Source organism: Anabrus simplex, chromosome 14, assembly GCF_040414725.1.
Source record: "Anabrus simplex isolate iqAnaSimp1 chromosome 14, ASM4041472v1, whole genome shotgun sequence".
Taxonomy (NCBI): domain Eukaryota; kingdom Metazoa; phylum Arthropoda; class Insecta; order Orthoptera; family Tettigoniidae; genus Anabrus; species Anabrus simplex.
In genome coordinates, this window is record NC_090278.1 from 78576211 (window position 1) to 78595307 (window position 19097).

Genomic DNA, 19097 nt, shown 5'->3' on the forward strand with positions numbered 1-19097 from the left:
ACACTCAGTTAATATCTTAATTGTTAGTTTTTTGTATAGATTTCAAATCAGCTAAAAACTTGAAATATTTGTCCTGAATGTGTAAATTCATAATTCCAGCATAATTGGTCCATTATTGAACTTATTAATTTTACAGCTAGCTCATTCATGGTTGCCAGTGTTTCGCCCCAGTATGCCAATTTGCGCTCATCGGTTGGTAACTAGCATACATACCAAGAAGCATGGCTAGGGCATGTAATGGAGGCCATTGCACAGGCTACTTGGAGCCTCAGGCAGTGCCAATGCTCTATCAGAGACTTAGTCCCTCTTACAAAAAGTAATGCTTGTTAGGCTATCGGATGATGTAGATTTTGATTCCCACAGGGAACTTGAAATACTTTCCCGGAATGAGTTAATTCAAAATTCCAGTATAATTGGTCCATTATTGGACCTACCACTCAATCTCAATGTGTTAATTACCACCTGATGAGTCCAAATTGGCATACTGGTGCAACATGCTGGCAACAAAGAATGGGTGAACTGGATAATTTATCATTTCCAATAACAGACCAGTTATATTGGAATTATGTTTCTTTTATTCATCACGATTGTACACAACTACCTCTTTTTTATTTTTGCTTCCTAATTGGAAATTTCAAAATCTGATATAAAAAATTACATTTAGGGTGAACCTCTCTTTAGGTTCTCTCATCATATATGGACAGATTTTTGTCTTAACTAAAAAAAATATTGAAATAATTAAAATATCAACCCTTGTTCATGGACTAATTGCGTTTGGGAGTCGTAAAGCTTAATATCTTGACTATCGACAGAACTGGCATTTCGAGGCCTGATACACTGTGGTGTTCTTCTTCTTTGTCGTTTGGGCCTACCGCAGACCTTGTGGCTCGTATCTTCTCATCATTTGGGCCTTCTGTTTTCTCCTCTTCCAGTATTCCTTCATTCTCTGGCTGTGAGCCAGCTTTCTTTCATCCGTTCACATGGGTTTGCTGGTTCCTGTGTTCTTCCTACTCGTAAGTTACATTGGAAAAATTCCCTGCTGGATGGCTTGCCAAAACTATGGGCGGTCATGTATGGATTCATGTGAGATCCCCAGTTGTTCCAGATCCAACTAGACCGAAGAGATCCACTTGTTCCTGGACACCTTCCCTCTATCTGCAACAGCAAAGATCCTGTTGGTATGCCTGCAGGGTTTCATGCAGGTTAGGTGCCCATAGAAGACCAGGCGCCTTTTTTAAACACAAGTAACGATGCCTTTTTGATGTTTGTATATTTCATTGTTGTGCCCTATTCATTAGGTGCCTTCCTCTTCTCTTATGGGTCCCAGTATTCTCCTCAGGATCTTCTTTTCTTCGAGTTCTAGTTTTCTGAGGGCGCCTTTTCTGGTCAACACAAGATACTCAGAGGCATAGAGAACAGATGGTTTCACTACCGCATTATAGTGCCTGAGTTTGAGGTTTTTTGAGAGGTACTTTGATGGTTCTGCAGGAGTGATAAGCCTTCTCAGACTCAATGCACTTGGTGTCTAAGGCTAGCTTCTCACTCTGGTTTGTAGAGATCCATTCTCCTAGGTACTTGACCGTTGGCACCTTTCTGATGGTGGTGTCTTCTAGTGGTATTTTGTTATGTACAAAATTAGAAAAAATATTTTGGATGAATATACAGAAATGTGTTGGATTGACATGAAGACAGTAAGGAATCCCTTATGGTTCTGTATTTGTTAGGGCCCTAAAGTACCATTATTTATTTATCAGGAGAGCACTGAAATCACCTACATATTAAAGACAAATTTTACTACAAAGACTTACATACATATTAATAACCACACAACATAAAAAGAACAGAAAGATTGAGGTGACTCCATATTGAGCACAGTGCTTAGAGAAGATGATGTTGCAGTGATGTGATGGCTCCTTAATATGATGCCTGCCTTCATAGGTGTCCCATTCTAACAAGGACGAAAAACATGGCAAATGATCAGCCTTATATACTTACCATCCAGAAATTAGTGAGTTTCAGAGGGTCTCAGTAATAAAGGAGTTTGAATTATTTTTGGATATACCATTCCAAAAATTATCATTGAATGAAGATTTTAGCAATAGTATTAGTTTTATTTTGGTAACTTTTCCTAATAAACACCATCAGTACAAGGAATTTCACTATACTGTGTGTGGCAAAGTGCTTAATACAGTCTGTATCACATAAAATATATTCAAGATTTGACTCTGTGTCTGGATGACTCTTGTACTAATTAAAATTAGGGTTCCATGACGTATTTTTCAACTGATTTCTTTTTTTTTTCCAAATTTGAATTAAATACAACTTAACAACCTGAAGCACGAGAACATGGTTCTTATGTTTAACAGAAATACATTTGCAACATTTTATTAATGTCATATTTGAACAAAAGGTGGTATAAAAATGATTTTTGGTTATATTGTAAATGTCTTAACCACTCTCCAAGTCATATTTATGTGTTTTGTGCTGATAATGTCCAGATATTTTTCTTTTTGTTTATTTATTTAGAATAATAATAATAATAATAATCGAATGGCATCAGCTACCGTGTGCAGACATTTCAGTTTGGTGCCATCTGGCTGTCTGCTCATCAGTTTCAACGTTCCATTTTACTCTAGGCCTGCTATATGGCAGACCGAGTAAACTGATACTCTCTTGGGGGTCTATGGCCGAGATTTAATGAATTTTGTCAGGTAAACACCAAATGTGTCACCAGAGATCTTTTACATGCCGACATCGTACAACATGGAGTGTCGAATATTCATTTAGAATTTCCTTTCCTTAGAAATATTTTGCAGTTAAAGGACATTTGATTTATTTTGCGTGCAGTAAGTTGTCAAAATATAAAGAACAAAAGAAAGTTTACAATATAAACAGTTTGCTGCTGGCTGCCTACACCTTTATCTGCCTCAACCCTCCCATAGATTCCTTCTTAATTTGTCGCCAGCCCACTGTTGGCATTTAGCGACTCTGTTAATATATCTGAGCAAATACCAGTTTTCAGTTGTGCAAAATCATTTCATCATTTCTATATCAAAGTGTCAAGTCAAATATTTTTTTTTTTTTTTTTGCAGGAAAGAATACAGTTTATTCTATTTTCAGAGGGCAACAGTCTGCTTTGCTGAGGAGATGTTAATATTCACAATCTCTTTTGTAACATGACGAATATCACAATCTCTTCTAACCAATATTTGGACAGCAATATATTTGCATCATATATCCATTATTATTGTTATTGTTATCAAAATCCAACAGTCAATTCAGCACAGCAAATTATAATTCATAACCAGTTGTAAATGTAAATGTAAATGTTGTAAATGTCTTAACCACTCTCCAAGTCATATTTATGTGTTTTGTGCTGATAATGTCCAGATATTTTTCATTTTGTTTATTTATTTAGAATAATAATAATAATAATCGAATGGCATCAGCTACCGTGTGCAGACATTTCAGTTTGGTGCCATCTGGCTGTCTGCTCATCAGTTTCAACGTTCCATTTTACTCTAGGCCTGCTATATGGCAGACCGAGTAAACTGATACTCTCTTGGGGGTCTATGGCCGAGATTTAATGAATTTTGTCAGGTAAACACCAAATGTGTCACCAGAGATCTTTTACATGCCGACATCGTACAACATGGAGTGTCGAATATTCATTTAGAATTTCCTTTCCTTAGAAATATTTTGCAGTTAAAGGACATTTGATTTATTTTGCGTGCAGTAAGTTGTCAAAATATAAAGGACAAAAGAAAGTTTACAATATAAACAGTTTGCTGCTGGCTGCCTACACCTTTATCTGCCTCAACCCTCCCATAGATTCCTTCTTAATTTGTCGCCAGCCCACTGTTGGCATTTAGCGACTCTGTTAATATATCTGAGCAAATACCAGTTTTCAGTTGTGCAAAATCATTTCATCATTTCTATATCAAAGTGTCAAGTCAAATATTTTTTTTTTTTTTTTTGCAGGAAAGAATACAGTTTATTCTATTTTCAGAGGGCAACAGTCTGCTTTGCTGAGGAGATGTTAATATTCACAATCTCTTTTGTAACATGACGAATATCACAATCTCTTCTAACCAATATTTGGACAGCAATATATTTGCATCATATATCCATTATTATTGTTATTGTTATCAAAATCCAACAGTCAATTCAGCACAGCAAATTATAATTCATAACCAGTTGTCAGACACTAAGGTCCCTCATCAGTGATTAAAAACTTTTTGAAATGTGCTGATCCACATAGGTGTGTCATCAAGATAAAAATACAGCAGAGATAAAATAAACTGTAAAATAAGTAAGAAAAAATGAATGAGCACAGAATGTAGGAACCTACTCTAGATCTTTAAGGCTTGGTTTTTCAGAACCGATGCATGTGAGGTGCGAGGCGATGTTTCAAAAATAAATATTATAATTTCGCATAGATAGAGTTGCCATACGTCCTTGGAAAACAGGATTGTTATCGGGCAAGTTGGCCATGTGGTTAGGAGCGCACAGCTGTGAACTCGCATCCGGGAGATAGTGGGTTCGAATCCCACTGTCGGCAGCCCTGAAAATGATTTTCCGTTGTTTCCCATTTTCACACCAGACAAATGCTGGGGCTGTACCCTAATTAAGGCCATGGCTGCTTCCTTCCCATTCCTAGGCCTTTCCTCTCCCATCGTTGCCATAAGACCTATCTGTGTCGGTGCGATGTAAAGCAGCTAGCAAAAAAGCAGGTCTGTACCTATATGAAAGGCCAAAATGACTGTCATATGGGTGACTAAGAAATATGGCAAAATCCTGATAATTATTTCTGTCTTTCAGTAAGTGAGATTACCACACAAAGATGTATGTTGTATTTGAAATTAGATGGTGAGCAACTACGTTTCAAACTTGATCTGTGTATTGATCGATTGTTCACTTTTGGTCCACATAAAGACTTTTGGGCTGTGTATTTTACTGCGTTGTGGTTCTAAAATCACAACAAGAGTGAAACTTTAATGCTATGAAATATATACAAAGGTGTAATGTTAAATTACAAAATGACCTTTTGACTTCAGAAGGTATTGTCTCCCATGCAATCAAGTACAATAAAATTCAGTTATAACTTCAGAACTGTAACAATTCATTTCTGTACAGACCAAGAAGGCCCTTGGAGTGGTGGAAGGTAAAGGCTTCCATTATCCCTAACCTCGGCACTTGATGGGGTAGTGTGGTTTGCTTTACGTCTGGCTGCCTTTGTCCCCAGGAATTTACCTGGTACTCATTTCTTATGTAGGCTGAGTGAACCTCAGGGCCATGTGCACCTCCGGAAGTGGAAATTACATTTAAAAAATTTTAGACTTCCTGACAGGGAACCGAACACATGTTCTTCCAGGTGAACCAATTGCTTTTTCTACCTCAGCCCATTAGCCCCTAATATAGGCAGTAGTTTCAATTTCTTTTTTCCTTCTCACTTGTATTCTAGTAAGTAGGGTGATAGAAATCATATAATGGTTTGTATCATCGTAGCACAGAAGACTTGATCTCAGGCTCCCCAACAAAGTGGTAATCTAGTGATTTTTAAACTGACCAGTTGAAGAAGTCATAATAATAAAAATAATGGTTAGCAGTCATTGGAGAGGATCGGAGCATGCACGTTCTTGAGTTGTTGCCTGGGGTGACCTGCTTGTCTGTTGTGAGGAAGTGCCCGGTTAGTCAGACAAGAAAAGAACATTGAAGGGTGTTCATAGTGCATTGTGCCGATTAGGAATGTAATTTTAATATGATGAAACAAGAAGACATTATTCTGCTCATAGAGTATTATTAATTGTGTTCTCCTTTCTAGAAACCATTCTGCAGTACATCTAGATGTCGCTGGGGTCAAGAAAGAAATCTCCTGTAAGTCATCAAGTGAATCCAGTAATAATTATAAGGAATACAACGATTCACAAAGTGCAACACAGTTGAGAAATGATTCAGATGAATTTGGTGAGGTTATAAGGTACAAGCATAAAACCCCCTTTCCCTGTAAGGAGTGTAGAAAAGTTTTTAGGGACAAGTACGATCTAGCAAGGCACACTTTAATTCATACAGGTGAGAAGTCATTTGTTTGTAATTTCTGTTTTAAGTCGTTCAGGCTGAAAGGTGGACTGAAAAATCATTTATTAGTTCATACAAGTGACAAATCTAATCTTTGCCCTACGTGTGGAAAGGCGTTCAGAAGGAAAGATTCATTAAAAACTCATTTAAAACGGCAAAAAGGCGAGAAATGTCACCGCTGCCCTGTGTGTGACGAAATTTTTATCAACGCGTGTGTATTGAAACCTCACATCATGCAACATATAGGCGAGAAACCTTACCCCTGCTCTGTGTGTAATAAGGTATTTAACAATATATTTGTTTTAAAAATTCATATGTTAATTCACAACAAGGAGAAGAAAATTTGTGAATAAAATTTGCAGCAAAAATCATGTTCTACTCTGAAAGGTTTATTGTAACATTACCTTACTCTTAAAAATAGGTTTCTTTAGAAGGCCTGAAAAATTATTTGCCAAAGGACATTAATGAGGAGTTGTGTCAATGATTGTTATGCAGCAAAGCTCTTCTAAAACAGCCTTCAAGAAACAAGGTCCCAAATAATGTAATTTGAAGTGCCATAACTGCATTCACTGTAATAAATTTTCACTTATTACACAATCTTAGACCTCCACTATGCAGATTATACTTCGCTACTTGCTAGTTCGGAGGAAGAGCTGTCACAATTTCTACAATGCACTGAAAAGTTCAGTGACGAACCAGCACTGAATTAAATCAGTCCACTGTTACTTGATTGTAATTGAATGGCAGGGTGCATTAAATCATCCCTTCAAACTTATACAGGGTAGAGATCTCAAGGAAGAATTAGTCTACCGAGGGGTTCAAATTTCCAGTAAGGGAAATTGTGGAGGAGAAATCAAATAAAGAATAGGCATGGAAATACCATCATGTTACCTACAAAAGAAGCAACTGGTTCAAGTTTTAGTATTTCCTATCACTGTATGTGTCTCCGAGTCTTGGACTATAAATGTTGCATGCTGTAGGAGAAATGAACCTATGAGGTGACATGTTATTGAAGAATGCTTCAAGTATCATGGTCAATAAGAACAACAGTAACAAGAGGGTTGGCCATGCAGTATGTGTTGTGTAGCATTGAGCTTGCTTCGATATGAATGTGGGTCGGAAACCCATCGTCAGCAACCTTGTAGATAGCTTCCTCTGATTTCCAATTTTTTACCGCAAGCTAATGCTGGGACTGTATGTAAATAAAGCCTACAGCTGTTAACTTCCCAGTCCTAGTCCTTTCTTATTCTTTTGTCACCAAAAACCTTTAGTATTAGTAAGACGTTAAACCACTAGCAAAAGAATAATGCATGAATCCATTCAGGAGTTAAAGATTGCCCTTAATGCACGCCTACTTCCAAACATCCAGAGGTGAATAATGAATTCCTTTCGGCCCTTTTATCTGGCAAGACATCACTGAGAAGCAAAGGGTAAAGTTGATGGAAAACAGCTGAGAGGTTGTTTCTCAAACTTGTACATTGACCAGATGAAGAGTCTGATCAATCTGTCATTTGAAAGAATAATGCACACATCTGATGACCACGGTATTTGTTGAAGTCGTTGGCAGTGGCAGATATTCATATTCTCTTGCTCTTGTTCCAATATTTGAATTCGGGGGTGCAGACGTCTTTGATGGTTAAGGATTGCAATGTATCATGAAACATATGACTACATTGGTTGCATCTTTTAGAGGGTGTAGCTTGTGATTGAGCCTGGTGTTGTTTATGCCTCTGATGTTTTTGTACATCCTGTCTACATTCTTCATGCTCAAATTTTGCAAAGGTACAGTAGTTGTGTGCCGCAAATGCAGTCTTCTGCAATGATGTGCCAAGTATTTGAATCATTGTCAGTGCTCCTGAAAGTCTTCTTAATCTGATCTTTATAGCGCTTCAGAGGGGGTACTATGGGATCTCCTCCCTCTATTGATTTCACTGCACAGAATTTTTTAAGGAAGTTGGTCATCTGGACATGTCCAATTCATCTAAGTTTGTGACCAACAATGGTGGCCCTCCATACTGTTCATCTTTGCCCTCTCTAGGAACTGTTTGTGTTTGGAATGTAGTAATCCTGTTTGACAATCATAATATATCTGAGCTTCTATTGACTGAAGTATTCAAATTTCTTCATATCACATCAATATAGCATCCATGTTTCACATCCACAGAGTATGGTGAAGATGACAACTGCTCGACACATCATCAGTTTTGTATATATTCTTATATCTTTGTTCAGGAAGCCCCGTTGTGTAAAATGTCGACAAGCTATATGGGCAGCACATAATCTGTATCCTTCTCCATTGAGCAGTAACAAGAGAGAATATTTCCTAGATAGAGGAAATGATAATGGAGATAGAAGTACTGAAATCTGGGAAAGCATTTCCAGGAGCTGGCTGTGCAAGTACATCTCTTTTGGGAATGTTGATGGTTAAGCCAAATTGTTCATCTGCCCTAGTGAAACAGTTAACTGATATTTACAGCTCGTCAGGTGTATGAACTGGAGAACTGTTGTCATATGCATACTGCAGTTCAGTTACATAAGTGAGACTAGTAAGTACTTCGGATTGGAGTCTGGCCTGATTGAATAGGCCTCTATGAAGCCTGTACTTAAGTTCCACATCTGTGTTGTTCTCAGACATGTCTCGTTAGAGTATGGCTGCTAGGTACAGAGAAACGAGTGTTCGTGCAAATACACAGCCTAACTTAAACCCATTATTGATGGGAAATTGTTTTGAAGTTTGATTTTGGTGTAACACTTATTCAAGCATATCATCGACTGCCTGTATCAATCCATCAGTGTGTTTTTGGCATCCAAATCACCTTAAAATCAAAGACATTGCTTCTCTAGCTCCTGTATCAAAGATGTTTTCCATACTGTAGAGCACAAAAAGCAAAGGCTTTTGTTGATCTCTGTGCTCTTCCTAGATTTGTCCCGAACATATGATCATATCAGTAGTGCCTCTTGAGGGATGGAACCCACATTGGGATTCGGGAAGTATGTTCTTAGAGACTATCTGGAGATGATTCAATAGAATTCTAGCAAATATTTTTATCAGGGAAGGAGAGAAGGGATATGACATGGTAATTACTAGCAAAGCTTGATTACCCTTTGTGAAGATGGTGACAGTGGTGGAATACGTCATGTCAACAGGGACCTTGCACAATTTGTATATTAGAAGGATCAGATGCAAAAGCCTAGTTTTCAGAGATAAGCCTCCACTTTTATGAACTCAAGGACACTATTGTCAGGTCCAGGAGCTTTTCTTGGTTTTAGATTATGAAGAGCCTTATAAAATTCATGAAAAGTAGGTACAGCTGCCATCCATGGTTGTCAAGGATATTGTGACACATGCTGGAGGAGGTCTTGTTTATCAGAAGAACTGCAGTTTAAGAACAAGCTGAAGTGGTCCTTCCATGCTTATAATCACACTGCGCCATTATTGAATCCGCACTGTACAATTTTGCTACCAATGGCATAAGTACCTTATTCTTAAGAAGTAATTGTTTCAAGAACTTTGTAGGTACACTTACAACTGATGATTATGAGTTTGGTTTCACAGTATTTGTGCTGTTCTCATTTCACATTTGGGTAAACAGTTGTGCTACAGAGCATGCACAAATTGTATTTCACATATGTTCTTCAAAATATTTGTTGTCTGTCATTTATATAAGATATATACCCTTATAAGAATGGCATTCCAACTATAGATTATTACATGTAGTGCAGTGGTGCTAATCATAAAAACAATAAAAGCTGCAATTTATGTGGCATCTGGCACACTGAACAGAGATCATGTTTCTCACAAATAACAAGAGTTTTCAAATCTTTCATTGCAAAGCACACTTGATACAGCCATCGATTATGAGCATGTGTTGTGAGAATGTGTTGCGTTTGCTGATCTTGTGACGCCATGTCAAACTACTCAAATTCAGTTTTCTTAGAACTGGTGAAAGTTCATGCCCTGATCTTCATTTATACTGAAGGGCCAAATCAGTGGGGAAATGTTTCCAAGATCTCCTTGTTAGTCAGATACCCTGGCACAATTTTTCATATTTCCCTTTTACTGTGTTGTATTTTATCTTCATTTTGGAATTCACTTTACATCAAATTGCACAAAATTTAGTGTCATACTTTTAGAATCAATTATCTTACAAAGCCAGGCAGTAATAGATCAGACTTTTAAAACTTCCAGTCATTACATACAAAATATTATTTAGTGATCATAAAATCTATTGCCATGTTGGATGGGAAGTGTTAGCAATGATATAAGTAAAGTGAATTGCCAGAAAAAGCAGGTCATAACCCATTGAGGCCTGCATATTGGTTGGATTGAAACTGAATTGGGGCTGGGATTATCTTGAAGGAAATACAGTGAAGCTTTCGCATGATGAGAAATTTCTTACTTACAAGAGCTTTGAATGTTTAAATGAACATGAAAATAAATGGCATCCAAGTCACGAACCACGAATACTTTAAATACATTTTATTTTATTAGCATCACGGGTCCATGCACAGTCCGCCTGCTGGGCTGTAACACGGTCATCTCCTTTCACTTCCTCTTTGATTTCCACATAACTCACACTATTACTAATACCATTACTAATTTCACTAAAAAGTATTCCTAGTCATTACTTTTTTATAAAAGGGGTTATATATGGGCAAGGGCGTAGCCAGGGGGCGTTAACTGGGGGTGGGGGGGTGTTTGAACCCCCCCATAGAAGTTTTACAAAAAGAAAATGAACAGAACTGACAAACAAAATAAACATTCAGAGACATTTTATTGTAGAACCAACAGATCTATAATTCACTTGTGTCATTGTTCTTATAATGACAAGTCACTCATTCTCCATTGCGTTCTACCATCATTTTGTAACTACAACCCCCTTCCCCATTCTTGATGTATACAGTACTTTTGCATCCACCTCTTGGCACAGGCGAGAGCAAAGTGTACCTTCCACCGAAGTCCCAGTCTCATCCATGGCTGTGACAATATGGAAGCTGCTGGGGTATGGGTGGTGCTAAGTAATGACAGTCGGAGCACATCGTATGTGTCTGAGGGTTGTGAAAGGTATTGCTCAAAGGCTTAGTCATGCTACAACAGCACACTCTGACCCAGTGAGGAAAGCAATGGCAGACTACCTCACTCCTCATCTTGCCTAATATGCCACATTTTGGTGCTGTCATTGGTTTTTGTGGGTTTCCTATAACAGCATAGCCTTTGGTGGTGCTATTTGAGGATCCAACCAGCCTCTGGGCTGATGACCTAACAGACAGACACCCCTCCCCACATTGGCTGATGGTGGCTACGCTACTGTATATTGGTAACTTTCAGTCGTTTGCTGGCAGCCATCTTATTTACAAGGGAATCTCAATGTCTAGAGATAGCTCACTTCAAACTAATATTACCAAGCACATTATTGATCTATATTAACAAAGAGTATATAACATTGGAGATGAAGAGTCCCAAATGCTATCCACTCTGCCGTGTCTTGAAGAAAATTTGAATTATGTAGTAATAATAATAATAATAATCGTATGGCCTCAGCTGCCATGTGCAGACATTTCTATTTGACGCCATCTGGCTGTCTGCTCATCAATTTCGACGTTCCGTTTTACTCTAGGTCCGCTAGATGGCAGACAGAGTAAACCGGATCTCTCTTGGGCGTCTATGGCTGAGATTTGATTAATTTTGTCGGGTAAATACCAAATGTATCACCAGAGATCTTTTACATGCCGACATTGTACGACATGGAGTGTCGAATGGACTTTTTTCCGCCCTTCAAAAATACGACTACCTCTGCCGGGTTTGAACCCGCTATCTTGGGATCCGGAGGCCAACACTCTACCGCTGATCCACAGAGGCAGCTATTATGTAGTAAAGTGAGACAACTGTACAGTTTCGTGGTCCAGCAAGATGAAGCACGGAATAGTTCCATGGCTCAGGCCCAATGACTTAAATCAATTTCAGCATGATTTTCAAAATGTTTAGTTAAATTTTGTCTGTGCAACAACTGTGACATAATGTTTAAAGTAACTGGACACCCAAAGGCAATAAAAAGTCTATGAAAAATGCCACTGTTTGTTCTTATGCTTTATAGTACCTGAAAAAGTAAGCTTGAAGGCTATATTTTCTCATCAGGGAATTAACAGTGAATGGAAATATGTGCTCCTGTTTGTTCTTGTCCTCTTTGTAAGGATAGCACTTACAATACACAGGGTATTAGGATAAAATGAAGATCAGAACCTTACTCACATCTTGACTGTATACACCTGCTACTTCTGGCACAGAATTATGCAACTGTGCTCTTGAGGAGCAGACAATCAAATGCCTCATCTAGCATTATCCTCTGTTTCTGACCCTGGAAGCCATAGCATCTGTATGGTATCATCCAACTCATGCGAAACCAGTGAATATTGTTCTCAGTGATTCGAGAGAATAATTTCTAGATGCCTGAAATACTCCCTGGCAAGCATAACCCCTCCTAGGATACATTGTGAGGTCATAGCACAGAGTGAATGAACAACATCTGTAGAGAACCAATCGCATGCCCTCTTTGGTCACCAGCTGCTACGAGAGGTTTCAAATAAAGGACAACAGTGCTCACTGCAAAACTTTAGGTAGCCAGGACACAGCTATGGCAATCCACTGTACCACCAAAATGGATGAAAGCCAAAGAAAGCCTTCCTGCAGGTCATGAAGCCAAATGGGAAATCTGGTGATCACTTGCAGACTTACGAGTGGTGTGGGAAGATGTAGAGTTAATTTACATAAATGGGGACACCTACAAGGTTCAGATCTCTGTGAGTGTGGGGAGGGATAGACAACGTTACACCTGTGTACCAGGGAACTGTGTGTATACTCTTGCACAACACAAGTGTTTAATGGTAGGCTGTGACAGTGGTATGGAAGTGACCCATTTCTTGGCAACGATAATGCAAGTTGATAGATTTTATTTATATATATATTTTTGAATTTATAATTGTAGCAAGTAGCAAGAATGATTGCTGGTACAAACAGGTGGGAACAATGGCAGGAGGGTACTTGGAATGAGGAGATAAAGGCTAATTTAGTAATGAACTCGATGGATGAAGCTGTACGCATAAGCTTGCTTCAGTGGTGGGGTCATGTGAGGCGAATGGAGGAGGATAGGTTGCCTAGGAGTATAATGGACTCTGTTATGGAAGCTAAGAGAAGTAGATGTAGACCAAGGCGATGATGGTTAGACTCGGTTTCTAACGATTTAAAGATAAGAGGTATAGAACTAAATGAGGCCACAACACTAGTTGCAAATCGAGGATTGTGGTGACGTTTAGTAAATTCACAGAGGCTTGCAGACTGAACGCTGAAAGGCATAACAGTCTATAATGATAATGTATACATGTAATAATTGTAACATTCCTTTACCGCATGTACATTATTGCTTCTGACTCAAGCATATTACTTGGCACATAAGGCTAAAAAGCAAATATCGCCGCTTATTTCCCTTTTTTAACAGCTCATCACTGTTGCCATCTTGACTAGTTGCTTATTGAAATCATGAGACATAAACATCAATAAATTTATCTCAATATAAGTATCAGTAATGGAAGATCCCCTAGCCAAAGAAATGATCAATCAAGATGTTCATAATTAAGTCGGTTTTCAAGCTCGGTGAGGAGTTGTGGAAATAAACACTCTCACCCTCACTCAATTTAATGGTATATATTTCTACCTTTATTTTGATATATGCATTACTATAAACATATTATTCAGTATTTGCCTTGAACAAATAATTCAGCTCCCTTCTTCAATTTGTTATTTCTTGTCAGAATGAAGTGAAGCTATGTTGTAATAATACACACAAGCAAATATATTACATGTACATATGCCAGACCAGACCAGTTGGGCATGCAGTTAGGGGTGCACAGCTGTGAGTTTGTGTCCAAGAGATAGGGGGTTCAAACCCCACTGTCGGCAGCTCTGATGATGGTTTCCCATGCTTTCCCACATTCACACCAGACAAATGCTGGGGTTGTATCTTAATTAAGGCCATGACCATTTCCTTCACATTCCCTGGCACTTCCTCTCCCATTCTCGCCATAAGACCTGTATGTGTTGGTGCGACGTAAAGTACATTGTAAAAAACCCATATGCCATAAGACAAGAATAATACACAAAGGCTAAATCTGCACACCACACCAAAGTTGTAACAGCACAAGTTCAGGTTAAGTTATGTTGATAATGAACTTTCCATCCATTTCTACTGAACTGATCTTTATAGAGGAGGAATTCTTGCAGATTTTTCTTTCTTCTTATACATCCAAAATAAGACTGTATTAATAAATTGCTGCATTTGTCATTTAACACCAACTACCTAGATACATTATTTAATGCATTATTCAGATAGGCCACAATTCTACTTATCTGTTATTACCCAAACAGATTTTCGATCCTCCAGAAAAAAGAAAATATGCTTTACTTACTCCTGCAAACCTAACAGCAGTGATTTTCACAATTCAGCATGGCAATACATTGATTCAATAACAGTACATTTCCACCTTTTTGATACTTATATTGGTTTATTAATCATTTATAGTACATGTTTCATTCCATTTACAACATCTTCAGCTATATTACAACACTTAGTTTGAATTTTAAAGTATATTTATCTTCTTTAGAACATTTTAATAAGTACCCTGGTTGCTTAAAATCTATGTGAATGGGGGGCAGTGAAATGGGAAGGAAAATGAATTTACTTAGCCTGTTTTAAAACTATATCTATTCATTTGAACAGATGTTAAAAAATGTTTTGTTCCCAGCACTTTTTCCACTATGATGTATGATTTTCTAGTTGTCTAGTAATAAAAAGTTTCTGAAAAATAATTCCTTCGTCACTGTTCTATTTTTTAAAAGGATTTGCTCTTTCCAAGGTGAATGTTGTTTGTTTAAATTTTATAAAAGTTGAAAAGGCACAATGTTTCGGAAAGTAATAAGGTCAGCACGGGTTATTTAGAATGACACTATTTATTACTTATGTAAATCACAGATGGATGCAGTGAAAACAATAGACATGGAGATTACAATTGTGACATGTCAGAATGGACAAAGAAAACGTAGTGTGTAGGTGGCGCTACTTGATGGTGGCTCAGCCAGAGTCATATGAATATATGTAAATATTCTCAACTCCCCCTCTCGAAGGCTGAACCAGTTTCAATATTTCACTCTTCTGACACCCAGACATTCTAAACACTTCCAGTGCTTATCCTTCAGAAGTCCCTTGGTTAATATATCTGCAGGCATCCTCTCAGTTGACAAGCATTCGAGGTGAATGTCCCCAGATGAAAGAACCTCTCATACAAAATGATGTCGCACATCAATGTGCTTAGTCCGAGAGTGGAAAACAGCATTTCCAGCAAGCTTCTGAGCTCCAATGTTGTCATTGTATAGCTGTACAGTCGACACGCTGTTAATGCCTATTTCCCTTGCTAGTCGTAGTAAGTGCACTGCCTCTTTTGAAGCCTCATTCAAGGCCATATATTCAGCCTCCGTTGAGGACAATGGCACTATCTTTTGTGTCCTGGATTCCCAAGATACAACTCCGCCATACATTGTAAAGGCAAAGCCAGTGTGTGATCTGCGTCAGCATCTACATAGCCAGTTAAATTACTGGTATCGCTTCCAAAGGTGATATGCACATCAGAAGAACCCTTCAGGTACCCCAGTACCCTCTTTGCAGCTTGCCAGTGTTGTTTGCCAAAAGAATCATTAAATTGGCTTAAGACACTCACTCCATGAGATATGTCTGGATGCGTTGCAGTTGATAGGTACGTAAGAGCACCTATGAGCTCTCTGTAGGGAGGCCTCTTGCCATCATCCTTGGACCAAATATTTGATCTTGTCAGTTTAATTCCAGCTTCAATTGGTGTGGCCATGGGCTTGCAATCAGATATTCGAAAGGGATCTAAGATGTCCATAACATAACCTTTCTGTTTCAAGGTGATACAAGATTCATCTCGAGAAAACCCAATCCCGAGACAGTACTTAATATCTCCTAGGTCTTCGACCTTTAATGACTTTTGTAGAAATGTGTGGACCTCGTCAATTTCTCTCGAGTTCCGTGACAAAACTAAAATGTCATCAACATAAACTATGATTAGGAGAGCATCAGCATCAGAACCCTTCACATAGACGCTCAAATCGCTGGACGTTGGTTTGACACTAAGCTTTAGTAGTTGCTCATTCAAGCATTGGTGCCAACAGTGGCCAGCCTGCTTCAAGCCATACAGAGCCTTTTTAATACGGCACACACAATCCTTGTTCAACATCTTCAGCATCCTCCTGGCTTCAGCTATGACCTCGGATGTTGCATTGCTTTCGTGTACGATGAATTCGAGTACTTCTCTGGTGGAGTTTGGTACTTCCGTAAAGATTTCCTCTTCAACAATTCTATTTAAGTATGCAGTTGCTACATCGAATTGTCGTACATATATTCCATGATGAGCAGCGAGCACAATAGCCATTCGTATTGAGCTGAGTCGTGCTACTGGTGCAAATGTTTCAGTATAATCTATACCTGGTCTCTGGGAGAAGCCCTTGTAAAAAATAGAACAGTGACAAAGGAAAATTATTTTTAAAAACTTTTTATTAATAGACCACCAGAAAATCGTACATCATAGTGAGAAAAGTGCTGGGAACAAAATATTTTTAACATATGTTCAAATAAATAGATACAGTTTTAAAATAGGCTAAAATAAGTAAATCCATTTTCCTTCCCATTTCACTGCCCCATTCAAACATTCACAATTATTTTAATTATTTTAGTTTTTAAAATTCACATAGGTTTTAAGCAAAACAATGTACTCATTAAGATGTTCTCAAGAAGATAAATAAACTTTGTAATTTCACCTAAGCATTGTAATATATCTGAAGATGTTCCAAATTGAATGAAACATGTACTATAAATGATCAACTGATTTGCTTAAAGCAAATATAAGTGTCAGAAAGGTGGAAATTTACTGTTATTGATTAATTATAAATAAGATTTGATATAGGAAATGAAGCTGATTCTTGCAGTGGCAGTACATATCAGTAGGTATAATCTTGCAGTTCATTAAAAAAATCATGACTACAACCTGCAAGATTAACAGTAACTGTAAGACATCATTCGACAAGTAAGAGTCCGTAAACTTCATAGTTAGCGACACTGAATTGAACCTAACAGAAAATAACTATAAATCACTACCTTCACTATTAACAGGGGAGAAAGAGTAAAGTTGTACTCTTAATGTATAAGTTTACCTGACAGGCACTTTAAACAAATCTTCAGGCACACAGCTGATGCTATCAAGTGGCTGGAGAATGTGGACTTTATTGTGTAATTTTATGTATTCTGTGTAATCTCCATAGTCCAGCACAGTAATTAAAACTCAATTAAATTATATAAATTCATTAAACTCATTAAACTACCCCTAAATCATTTTGAAAATAGTTCAAAATATGATAATAATATCTGGCTCCATGGCAAAGTGGTAGGCATGCTGGCATTTGGTTCAGGGGACCCTGATTCTATTCCTGGGTAGGTTAGGGATTTTAACTTTCATTTGTTCATTCCTGTGGCTCAGGGCCTGGGTGTTTGTGACATCTTCAACATTAGATTTCATCTCAGATAAGGCCCCATCCTTGCAGATGTGAAGATCGCCTATATGACATCAACACAAAAGACCTGCACCAGGCCTCTTTTGTGGCCATGCACCATAATAATAATAATAATAATAATAATAATAATAATAATAATCATAATCATAAAGGTACAAGTAAAGAAAATGACATCACTAGAGCATGAGGTAACAGAAAGTTGTAAACAAGCCAGCAGGCCTGAAGCCATAGATTATACATTGGAGTCCTGTTGCACTACTGAGGAGAAAGCAAGTACAGGAAATGTACTTCATTGTGATAAGTTCTGACATTTTCACAATAATATTTTTAAAATGCTTTCAAATTTGCTCACAATATTCAACTAATATGAGCCTCTGTAGCACAGGCAGCAGTGCACGCCTCTCTCCAATGGTTTCCACTGTTCAATTCCTGGTCACTCCAATTGAGATTTGTGCTGGACAAAGAAGAGATGGGGCAGGTTTTTCTCTGAGTACTCCAGTTTTTGATGTCATCTTTCACTCCAGCAACAGACTCTAATATAGTTTCATTAGATTTTCATTCATCAGTACACATAATAACATAAAAATTGAATGTGTGATTTTAAAGAATCTCATGTCATTGTTTCAAAAATGAAACAAGACATTTTAATTTAATCCATTAAATTTGTTTGTTTATTCCAAGAACAGCACATGTTAATTGCATGATTTAAGCTTTTAGCAACTCTTTGACAGTATCGTGTCTGTAAGGTACCAGTTCATAGTCTGTCCGATGTATTTCTTGTTTCAATTGAGGGACCACTGTAGACAATGCCACACTTCATCTTGACACACACTCGAAATATTACAAAGGCATTGGCTAAGAGTGTTAATACATAGAACGAAGAAAGGCGAAATGAAACCCACTTCTAAAAATCTTTGCAATGACACTAGATCTTCATCAAGATGTTTGCTTTGTGATTGCTATACAGAGGGTAAAAATAAACAATGAAAGCATACCTAAAAATACTTAATTCAAGATTTACATGGCCAAGTAAAATCTTTATTTCAGTTTTTGATGTAAGATTAGATAACAGTCCCCCATACTTTTCCAGAAGAATAAATACAAGTGGAGTTGTGTTACCAGACAAACTTATGTGAGTACTAAGGTTTGATTATTTCTTTTTCAGGTATTCTCGAGTTTCACTTAACCTGAGTTAGTTTTGACAGGTTGAGAAACTTCCGTTTTAAACTATGTATCAGGCAAAGAGGAATGGGAAGTGTAGCATTTAGTGTCAGCATAAAGGATAATGTGAGAAACACAATTGTTAGAAGCAGAACAAAAGCGACAGATATAAAATGTGGCAAGACTTAAATGGAAGTAGTTAGGGGTAAATGCCAAGCAGCTCCTA

The 19097-nt window shown here is 37.7% G+C and overlaps 1 protein-coding gene across 2 annotated transcripts in view; it reads left to right on the top strand.

Moving 5' to 3' along the window:
- The window catches only part of LOC136885300 (zinc finger protein OZF), a 37327-nt gene extending 18365 nt beyond the window's left edge, over window positions 1-18962 (top strand). The window contains exon 5 of one of the 2 annotated variants that reach the window (XM_068230358.1): window positions 18876-18962. In XM_068230358.1, coding sequence (XP_068086459.1) covers window positions 18876-18906 — 31 coding nt within the window. In that variant the 3' untranslated portion in view covers window positions 18907-18962. Of the gene's footprint in view, window positions 1-5824; window positions 6682-18875 lie in introns of those variants that run through there. The other variant, XM_067157810.2, reaches the window with a different exon arrangement.
- Window positions 18963-19097: the final 135 nt, after the last annotated feature.